Source organism: Blennius ocellaris (genome assembly GCF_963422515.1).
Source record: "Blennius ocellaris genome assembly, chromosome: 12".
NCBI lineage: Eukaryota > Metazoa > Chordata > Actinopteri > Blenniiformes > Blenniidae > Blennius > Blennius ocellaris.
In genome coordinates, this window is record NC_137661.1 from 19,945,636 (window position 1) to 19,956,937 (window position 11,302).

Genomic DNA, 11,302 nt, shown 5'->3' on the forward strand with positions numbered 1-11,302 from the left:
TTACTGAGGCTACAAGGACCCAAAGGCATTACCTAGCCCACGCATGAATGTCTGCTTTTAACATCTGTATTTGATATGTTGCTTCTTTCCTCCCGCTGGCCGCCTCGAACAGCTCCAACACACAACTCTGAATGAGCACAAGCTCTCCGTTCCGACAGTCGTCCCGATGCGATCCAGTTTAGAGAGCCGCGAGCAGCTGGGTGGAAGTTGTTGCTTCCAGACAGCCCCACGGGGGGGGGGGTGTATTACGCGTGGGGGGGTGGTGGTGGTGACTGCAGCCTGATTCAGCTCTTTGTATTGTAGCCCATGTCAGCCGGGGCTGGCAGGGATTAGGAGGAGAGCTTGCGCAACATTTTTTTCCTACTGTTATGTCAGTGTCCCTGGCCTGCGGACAGCCTGCAGGGGCCTGAGGAGGAACTGGGTTCCCTCTCGCAGCGTCTGTGTGGTCTTTACCTCACACCCCTGAGGACAGCAGCTGAAGGCCAAACCAAGTCCAGCCTGGCACTCTGAGAGTAATCACTGTTTGTGCATTGTTGGAAATCTCTTTGTGCAAGTTCCAAAATCACCACTCTTCCTCAGCTGCAGACACTTTTGTATGACTTGCATTGGTCGAGTTACAGAAATGAATCATTTACCGGGATTTTGACAGAAAATATACAAATTCAATCTTCAATAAATCATCTGGGTTATTTCCAAAGCAGAAAACTACAAGCTCATTAATTCTACTGTCAGAATTGCGATGATTTGTTGCTTTCCTCTCTGCTTTGTGTCTTTGTAAATTAAACTGCTCAGGCTCTTTGCCTGCTGGCGAGCAAAGTAATTATTTGGGTGACATCACTTTGGTAAATTGATGTGATGAGCATTGGTTCTATCTGAAACTAAAACTGTGCAGTGAGGTACTCCATGTACAATGGGAAGGCCAGAATGACCAGCTTCTTTGTTACTCTGAATCTTTTTTACCGTCACATTTGTAAGATCAAAACATTCACGTCTATTCTGTTCTGCCTGCTTGATTGCATCTTTTGTGCTTTATCTGTTTCGAGCTGAAATTGAATTGCTTTCACTCGGACTGCAGAAATACAACAAAGCAGGATACTTTCTTGTATTTCTGGAGTCCTCAGCACATTTACTTTTTTGGCCATTGATCTTCAAAACAATAGCATAAACAAAGCTCATGGTGCTCTAATACAGGGGTTTGAAACCATTTCTTTCCAGAGGATTCTGAGGAGCATACAAGAAGGTACATGTGAAGGGCCAGCCTTTAAATTGAATCTGATGCTGCTTCGTGTCAGTGTTCTTTAAATGATATTGAATAATTTTTAGTATATCTTCCTTTTCCTTTTATAAATAGGTATTTGGATATCCATGTTGTGTTGCAAACTTGGTATCCTTTCGGTTTTACTGTGCACTGACGGTTAATTAGGTGACATATGCCCATAAGCTGCCACTAAGCTCACTCTTACACCTTTTTCTTTTCAATGAAATGCACCTAATAAGCTTATTGCCTAATAACTGTGCTGAAAAACCATTATATTAACGATTATATATATATCTTCTCTTAAAATGTAGAATAGTATTTGGCAAATTTTATGCCAATCTTTACTGTACAACTGTCGCTGCCTGAAATGTGCATCAAACCATTCATGTCCTGTTACCCTGAATATAGACTAAAGGTTTTAAAAAACATTTGCATTTTTGTGCTTCTTGTTTAATCAAACTTTACCTTAAAATGTATCATTAAATTGGCGTCGATGGGTGGTTGATTCCTCAGATCCATAGTGAAGAATGTTATTTCATTTTTGCAGTCATTCTTCAAACTGTCTTGAGCCTCGAGGACGTCTGTCTTTCTCCTCATCTGCTTTTCTCACTTATCACATCCCACTCTGTGCCGTCTTTCGAATTCCCACTGAGTTACCTCTGACTGGACTGTTAAATACATCCAGTAGAACATTGGCATTGATGCTTCAACTCGGTGCACGTGTAACATTTTTTTCCCCCATCTTTTTTTTGTTTGTTTTTGTATATTTCCAGGAGTTGTCAAGTTGCGGCTGGAACAAGAAGGAGAAGCACAGCTCGGCTCCAAATATTGTGGCCTTCACCCGCAGGTTCAACCAGGTGAGAAGCACGCTCAATTTCCACACATGGCTTAGTCAGCGCGATCGCCAGTCTCACTTGTAAACGTGGAGAATGGAAGAAAACAGTCTATCTTGCATTTTTTTTTTCATTTATTATTTATGAGCATTGGCCGTCAGAGAATCGACAGGGATTACAGCACCTTTTTCCATCGTGTGGATTGATTCCGCCATCCTCCAAATCATCAACTGAGGTTTCCCAGAGATGGTTGTGCCTATCGTGGCAGCTTTTAATAATCCCCATGTGTCCTCCCTCACTGCGTGTCAAATAGCCATCCGTTATAAATGCCCCCAAGGTGAAGCAGATCTTCAGAAAGGCAGCTTTCTTTCGTTTGGCAGGCCCGGAGTCTGACATTCATGAAATTAGTCATGTGCACGTGGAGGAGGGCGAACGATTAGCTCCATGCCCCGTGACATCATCCACAGGAAGCGGTGGGCATTGTTTCAAAGAGCAGTTATGCGATTCATTCCACTTTTAAGAGTCTCTGCCCGGCTTCTTTAAGACCCCCGCTTAACTGCCCTCTCGTATAAATATGAGACGATCTAACAAGAATGTGTTGCTGTGGAAACCTGTCCATGTATAGCAAATATCAGATTGTGATTTAAGAAGTTAGCCGCTCACACTCAGCCGCTGGGAGCCAAAGAAAACCGACTTTTTGGATTGCAAGACTGGAAAGGGCAGAGAGCCCCAGCAAGCTGCTTTGCACGAGCCGAACCCACGTTCTTCCTTCAGGCCGAGACTTTGTTGGCACTATGCTTTGGGAGGCCAGTGGAGCGGAAAGGAAGTGCCCAGTCTATTTAATACATTGGGATGAAAGCATTTGGTTTTGTGCACAGACAAATGAGCAACTTGCAAGCTTGTTGTGCTGCCGTGAACGGATCCAAGGCTTCCACGGAAGAATTCGGGGTTATTACCGAGTGAGGCAACCGATTTTTATCAACATGTCTGTTCGCTGTGTATATTTACCCATTGATTGCCCCAATTATTGGCCGAGCCTTCACTTCGGTCCCTTCCTTTTCTTCCCTCGGGTCATTAAACTGGTTCCTCCACAGCTACAGTATCAACTTGTGGGGAATCTGTCTGCTTCCATTTATTTATGATTATTGAAACACTGGGGCCTCGTCGCTCCATCTGGAGGCCTTGAAATGTGTATAAACACGGTTCCAAAGACATAATTTTTGCTTCAGGACATAATATGTGATCCATGAGGACTCGACCCAGTCTGCTCAGCACTCTCACACAGACACTCACACACTTGTGAACTGACCTGTCTGGCGCTTTGCCGCCAGGAGTGATGTCAATGCTGCACAGTTGTGGAAACCAGCGTAGAGAGAGAGAGAGACACATGCGCTGTACTCTGCTTTATCTGCCTAACTGGAAACAAAATGCAAAGCCAATTCTAGTTTTGTTCCCATCTTGAACTCCGATTTAGTTTTTTTGTTTTTTAACAATATTGGTCTGAATCTAATACTTGAAATCTTTTTTTCCCTGGAAACTAGTCTGGACAAAATGGGATCTTCTTTTATTCACAGTTAAATGTTCAGTTCCCAGTGTTGCGCCAAGGAACAATAGAATTATGTTGAATACGACGTGCAGACCGGTCCAGACTCAATTGCCAATTGCATGCAACGAACAGCAATTTAGTGATCTTACAAGCAAGGTACAGGTGCTGGATGTTGCTGAATGGCTTTAAAATGTTGCATCTCAAATGCTTTGGATGACGGTGAAGATGGGGGCAGCAGGAGAAACCGGAGCTAAAGCAAGGCAGTAGAGCTGTGCAGGAAATTGGCTGATGACAATAGAGACTGTATGGAAAACTGTAGGTAGCCAAGATATTAAACAGAAAAACTAAAGTGGTAATGTTTAACGCGTTTGTGTGCATGTCTGGGTGTGGTTACATGCATATGTCCACGTCCCATCACTGGAATTTAGAGATGTTAACGCAAGTCGCTTTATTGAAAGTGTTTTTTCATACTTTTATTTTAAAAGATTCAATTTACATCTTGATAGAGACAAAGAGTTGATCTGTAAAACCTTATACCAGAACGTAAGGGTTGTCACATGATTAGTCATTTATAGGCCAACATCTATGGTAATTACTGGAAAACATTCCATGTTGTACAGAAGTTCTTAATCAGAAGGTTGCAGTTTCGATTCTCCCACTAACCACTTGTTGAAGCGTCCTTGAGCAATACAGTGAACCCTAAACTGCTCCTAATAGATGGATTGACCACCTTGCATGGCAGCTGCGAATGTGTGTGAATGTGATTAATGATGTAAAGCGCTTTGAGATTGCTTAAACAGTTGAAAGGTGAAGTCTATTTACCATTTTTACCATTTAAGTTCATTTTCGCTTCTGACATTGCCCAGTCATACTTTCACAGTGAGAATTAAAAGCATATGCCTCTATTTCATGTAGATACTCTATTTATAGATTGTCCTTTTTGGGGTGTGTGTGTGTGTGTGTGTGTATATCATGAGTTTATTCAAACATAAGGTGAGAGAAAGAATGATCTGCTGGATGAAATTATCTCTCCACTCTTCTGCTCCATACCTCTTCCCTGAAATCAAAACAAGTCTCTGGGATATTTCCAGGAAAAACTAGGCAGAGACAGCTGTAGGTTAGCATCAAGAATGTTAAAAAAAAAAAAAAAAAAAACACTGAAACCCACACACCCTCAGAAGAACTATGTAAAATTCAATTGTTAACATGTTGTATTAGTGTTGAAATCCATCAGGATTCATAACAGGTAAAGTCTTTTTTTTTTTTCCATCCACGTCTGACAGGAAACATTTTGCCTCCGTCTGTCACCACATTGACCTTGTGGGCCAGAGAAAAGCAAAGACAAGAGATTGAAAAGCTCATTTAAAACCCAAAGGGTCTAAATGTCTCTGTAAATAGAAAAACGCCGATGGTCAGTCCTTATCAGAACACAATGTGCAGACAGCTGTGGACTCTGAATATCTTTTGGAGCCCCGTGGTGTTGAAGCTGACTTCCCCTCCCATTACCTCCTCTCCTCTCTTCTCTTCTCTCACCCCTCTCCCTTCTCCTCTTTCCATTCCCTCGGTCTCGAGAGTTTAAGAAGTGATCGATTCACTGACTTGTCTGTGGGTCTATGTGTAATCAGAACTTTTTGGCTTCCCAGGGTTGTCCCTAAAGAGACCGATTTCCAGCATCACTCTCTGGTCTGGCCAAGTCCTCCAAACACGCGCGCATTTCCCCGAGTCCTCCTCCTTTTCTCGGTTGACACATTGAAAGTTATGGTGTGTATCTGTTGTGTAATCAGCTGGACTCCAAGAGATTTTCCCCTGGATGTCTTGTTTTTCCTCAAAAGCTTAATTCTAATGGACTCTAATATGTAGCAGTGTTCCCAGTGCTCCATTTCTCAGTTTTATCCTGGCTTCGGCACAGAGCTGCCAGGACCCTCTGCAGATCTTGGCTCGGGACTCAAAGTCAAGATTTAGCGGAGCCAAACTCACTGCTTCTCTCGTAGCACATCTAAGATCCTTTTTGTTATTTGAGTAATTTAGCATATTGAGAAATTTTTGTTTTCCATCCTGCGTTATGGTTTTTTTTTTGTGTGTGTGTGTGAATTTGTGATGGTTGCCGGGCGACGTTATCCTTGTTTATGTCTCTTCCGTAGACGAGCTTCTGGGTAGTACGTGAGATCCTCCATGCGCAGACGTTGAAGATCAGAGCCGAGGTGCTGAGTCTGTATATTCGCACTGCCAAGGTACACAACTCATCTTTACATTACCATCATCATAAAAAAGCTTTCAGCGTAACATTAATATAATGGATGCTTAACTGTGTTCTGATGATGATTTTTGTTTGTTTTTTCCAGAAACTGTGTGACATTAACAACCTCCATGCAGTCATGGCTGTGGTGTCAGGGTTACAGAGTGCCCCCATTTTCAGACTGACCAAAACGTGGGCGGTGAGTATTTGTTTAACGCTGTCAATAAACACAGATATCACAAAAACAAATCTGTGAAATCTGAACAAAAATACAAGGCACTTAAACCAAGGCTCTTCGAGGAAAAAATACAAATTAAAAAAAATAACAAAAAGGGAAGTGGTCCACGAATGGACCGTATTCTCTGCAAATTCCATGGTTCAGTTAATTTAGAGTTGGTTGCGGTTTGCAATTCTTTACTCGAGCAAATGCCCCAAATCTCCTTGCAGATGGCTAAGTATTCAGAGATGGGGAAATTTTGAAGTCATTATTCGCTGTAGACTTGTGTTTGTGTCACTAATATGTGAGGGAGAATCATTCTTGCCAGTACTCGGGAGTGGATATGAGGAGCTTACATAATACCTCAGTGATGCTCTGAGGTACTGAGGGAAATCACTTTATCTAACTTTCGGCAGCCAATTAATCCCCCTACGGGCATGCGTAGATTTTCATATCTGCCTTCATCTTCTGTTGAACAAACTTCTCCAAAACGTAATCATAATGCTTAACCTTGACCAGCAGCCTTTATCTCACTGGGCGGTCACAACTCCTAATTGGTCGGGGACTAAAAACGTGTAGGAACCTGAAAATGTTGAACTGTTGTTTGACCTCCAGGTATAACTGGGTCACACTTTGCGTGATGGTCACATGAATGTCACTTGACATTCAAGGATTGCTTGATAAAAATAAAACATTCTTGGAAAATTGCATTTCACCTGCACGGGAAGTACAGATGCCACATCTGTACTTCCCGTGCGGGTCACGTGAGATTTATGCCAGAGAATCGCCGATTCAGCAGACGTCTGTTGAAATGGAGATCATAGAAGAAGTGCATAATCTGCTGCATGAAGACCAACTGACAACCTGGAAGCTCATTTCTCACACTTTGGTAGTGGAAATTAAATTGTCAGAAGCCGGTTTGAGACATCTGCACTGACTGTGAGTCTGATTGGTGAAACAAAGCGTGAACATGTTCAAAGCCAAGTTTCTAAGATCCTGTACGGTTCCTCTTGTACATAATTTGCTTAGTAGTTTACAAAATGTCTTTTTAATGTTTTGAGGTTCATAGACTGTTTGTGTGTCATTTCCTAGTGACATATGAATTGAACCTCAACATCAGTCCATGTCTTCATCCAAAAATATATTGATTCCACTTAGATGAAATTTATTGACAGAATAAGGTCTCAGCCATGTAAAAAAAAAAAAAAAAGATTGGCCAAACACATTACAAACACAATCTCTGCAGATATCATTTATGCTCTCGACTCTTTTCGCAGCCATTTTCCTGTCGTGCTTTTAATGCCGTTGCCCGAGGTTAACATGTCTGTTTTAGACTCACTATTTGTAACTCTCACAAATAGACAAGCAGACACACACACACACACACACACACACACACACACACACACACACACACACACACACACACACACACACACACACACACACACACACACACACACACACACACACACACACACACACACACACACACACACACACACACACAAGCTTGTTTTACTGGAAGGTTACATTCTTCCATGCTTTGATCTCAGCTGTTGACCCTGGCGCAACCAGATTGCCGCCAGTCCAACAAAGGACAAGACATTTTCGACGTAGCAAGGAGGGTTTTGACAAGAATACATCGTCCCTGCTATGTCTTTATACAAATACTTACAAATGACCAAATATTACCTGGCATTTGACTTGTTTTGCAGTGAAAATGCAGTGAACTGCCGACCAGAAAATATGAAAGTAACATTAAATAAATTGTGATTTAAAAAAAAAAAAAAAAAAAAAAAAGGTTTCCCTCAGAGAGCGGCTTCACTTGGAGGGAACACACATACAAGGTCACAGTGATCTTGACCTTTGACATCTGGATACTCAAGTGGGAATGAACGCGTTTGCCAGATATGAGGAGGTTCCCTCAAGGTGTCTGGGGAGAATATCTACCAGCGCTGAAAGATACCACCGTGATGGACATCTGTGACAGTGCTAACATTGTGAGGAGTTAATTACAGACGTGTTTGTCAGATTCTACTCCCTGGCTGTAGCCATGTTTAAAAGATGTCTGTAGTTTGTGTCTGTCCTATCGTTCAAGGCTCCGATGTTATGTTTTAACCATTCTAACACGCACTGCTCTTGTTCCCTCCACTTTTTTCTCTCCCCGTTTGCGTCACAGTTACTGAGTCGGAAGGACAAAGCGACATTTGATCGGCTCGATTACCTGATGTCCAAAGAAGACAACTATAAACGCCTGCGAGACTTCATAAACAGCCAGAGCATGGTCTCCTGTATACCATACCTAGGTAACACACTCATTCTTCCCAGACACGCACTGTAGTGAAACACGATAACGACGGGGTCTCTCAGGGTCTCCCTGACCTGCCCCAAGATGTGCCTCACAGATTTATTAACTACTCACAAACTAAAGTGGATGCTAATGACGGGTGTCTGCGGCTAAAAAAAAAATTTTTTTAAACCTAAAACAAAAACAAGTGGCCTCTCTCTGTACGTTTAGTGCCATTACCTCATAGATTATGCAGCCGTGCTTCATTGTTTGCAAGTCTTCCAGTTCTTGGTGTTTTTTCCAGTAAACTTTTTGTTTCCACTGTAGCTGTCACCTTTTTGTATCCCATCGTTTATTTTCCCCCTTTTTTTTTTTTTTTTACTTCTTGCTCCTATGATTTGAGAGGAGCGAACGGCAAACATAAATTTGTGGCTCAGTTATGAAACGTCTAAAAGTTCCATTTGTTCAGAACAAACACATTAATCATTAAGAAAGCTAGAAATAACTGAAATGTCTTTTTTTTTTTTTTTTTCCCTTCCTTCAGTTCCTATACCGTCACTTTTATTTCAGCTCCATATTGTGACCTCATGGAGGACTCCCTCCTGGGTAGAAAACACTCATGCCCATGTGCAGGGTTTTATCGCCGTCCTGTTTGTTCTTGCTTTGACTCCGTGTTGACAGGATTACTTTGATGAGCTTTCAAGCCATGTTATTTTTTTTATTGTGACCATCGGGCTTGTTCTCATAGCTACTGCTGCGTGATTCGAGCGTAGACCCTCAAGTATGTGCAAACAAACAGACACCACTGCAGTCTGTTTTTCATTAAAGAAGCCTTCAGCACACCCTATTTCCCCCCCCCCCCCCTTCGAATGGTTCCATCTTTGATATCTAGACCTAATGACCATCCATGAGACAAATGGCTCATGTCATGAAAGAGCACACACTCCTCATATTAATTGTCTGTCCTCCTTGTGCGTGCTTATGTGCACATTTGTCTAGATCTAAAGAAAAACTTTCCCCTGAGTAAGCATTTAGAATGATGTGTGATTTGCTGCTCTTTGTTAGGGTGGAGTTACTTTTGCATGTGTTGTCGTTTGCTTTTTAGTTTGTTTGTTTTTAAACAAGTACAAGCTTGTGAATGACTATATGTGACATGTCGCGAGTGTCCAGCTGGACATCCGTCCTGCGCTTGACGGAACTAAACTGGCACACGAGATCACCACTCTTTTGTTCTCCGATTCTTTTTTCCATAAACCATAACCACTGTGTAGCGGGGGCTTGTCGGGGTTTGTTTCTCATTAGACGTCGGTGCATGTGCTCACGTCTCCGTTCGCTCAATAAAGTACCTGTTGAATTGGGGTCGAGGGTTAAATTGCGCTCCCAAACCACAGCACGGGAGTTAAATTACCGTGTGTGTTTTTCTACGTGCCAAGTGAGCAACAGGAGGGGACACACTCGTACAGAGTGCTGCTTTTGGGACCTTCCATCTTGACCCGTTGCTTCATTTGCATATTTCTGCGTGCGATTAGTATCGCGGACGCTAACAAATCTGGAGAAAGATCCGTGTGTTTGCTCTACAGTGCCTCGGTTCAGATTTTCTTCCATCAGTGTGCTGTTTGTGCCTCGGTGTGTGATCTCTGACCTACTATTAGGCTCACCAGACACAGCCCCCACTTGTCTGCGCTCACCACTGGGCTCAGCCCGCTTGAAGGCTCGGTTAATTTTGCTTCTGTTCTCCGGCAAATTATATGGAGACAAAGAGCCCATAGAACCATGTGGCTCCACCGTGACAAAACACACATGCTTTAAATGTTTCCCCAACTCGTATTCCTTTCACCTTCTCCGTGGCGTCCGGCTCGTGAAAACAGCACGGTAGCAGTGGCAACATAATCGGGGGTCTGCTGCGACGTCTATGGTGCACTGTAGTGCATCCAGTGGTTTGACGGAGCTCACGGCCTATTTTACAATCTGTTTGGAGAAGAAACGTTGATATAAAGCCTCCATTAGTTTCTAACGTTAAAGGTTAGTTATTGGTTCTTTTAATCAGCTTCTTTTCTTTGTGGACTTTGATCTACTTCATTTTCAAAAAACAGATGACAAGGTCAAATGGAATTTAAACTAGGCAGGAGAAAACACTAACTGGATGTGCCAGTGAAATAAATGGCTATAGGAAGCGTCTGCCACAGTGTTTCCAAAAAAAAAAGCACAAGAGGCTTTGACTTGATGGGAAGAATTGTTGAGGAGCTGTAAGGCATCAACACTACCTTGCAAAAAAACCAAACAAAAAATGACATGGAAAGCACTAGGAATAAATGATTATGGCGAAGATAAAACAGCCAAGCAAGCTGAGACGTTATTTTCTTTGCTGGTTTGTATAAGATGCTCCTGAAAAGATGGTCCTGTGTGTGTCAGAAGTTAGTGCAACAAATCCCTGTGAAGTCTCGGCACAAAAGGCCATGTGTCGGTTTTGATAATCCGCCTATTGTTTGTGAGCGAAGATGTGTTGCTCCATTTACTTTATAGATCTTGTGTCTGCTCTTAAAGTCCTACCTGCGGTTCAGAGGCTTCAGATCAAGCAAAGTTAAATGTTATTTCGTGGAAGAAATGCACCACTGCTTCTCCACTCTGTGTCTTGTGTTTTATCGTATTCACTGATTCTTTCTACCCAATTTGTTTGTCCTCCTTTTAGCTTTTTCTGTCTATGATATAGTATATAGTATATCTGTCCTGCCTATGAAAACTTGTCACACTTGCACGTATTTTTCACCTTGCTCTTTTAGTTTCCCTATTCTTTCGGATGGAATGATGCAATATATTTTTAAGTGCAGTCTTTCGATGTAGCCACTCTTTCTTTTGTGCTCACTCGCTTAAATGATTAAATCTTCACAATTTTCTTCAGTGCAGTGACAGCTTGGGTTGTAC

The 11,302-nt window shown here is 42.4% G+C and overlaps 1 protein-coding gene across 2 annotated transcripts in view; it reads left to right on the plus strand.

Annotated features, from left to right (window-relative positions):
* The window catches only part of ralgps2 (Ral GEF with PH domain and SH3 binding motif 2), a 72,008-nt gene that overhangs the window by 29,094 nt on the left and 31,612 nt on the right, over positions 1–11,302 (plus strand). For both annotated transcript variants that reach the window (XM_080506760.1, XM_080506761.1), the window contains exons 6-9: positions 2,032–2,115; positions 5,779–5,868; positions 5,980–6,072; positions 8,273–8,399. In XM_080506760.1, coding sequence (XP_080362886.1) covers positions 2,032–2,115; positions 5,779–5,868; positions 5,980–6,072; positions 8,273–8,399 — 394 coding nt within the window. The remainder of the gene's footprint in view (positions 1–2,031; positions 2,116–5,778; positions 5,869–5,979; positions 6,073–8,272; positions 8,400–11,302) is intronic.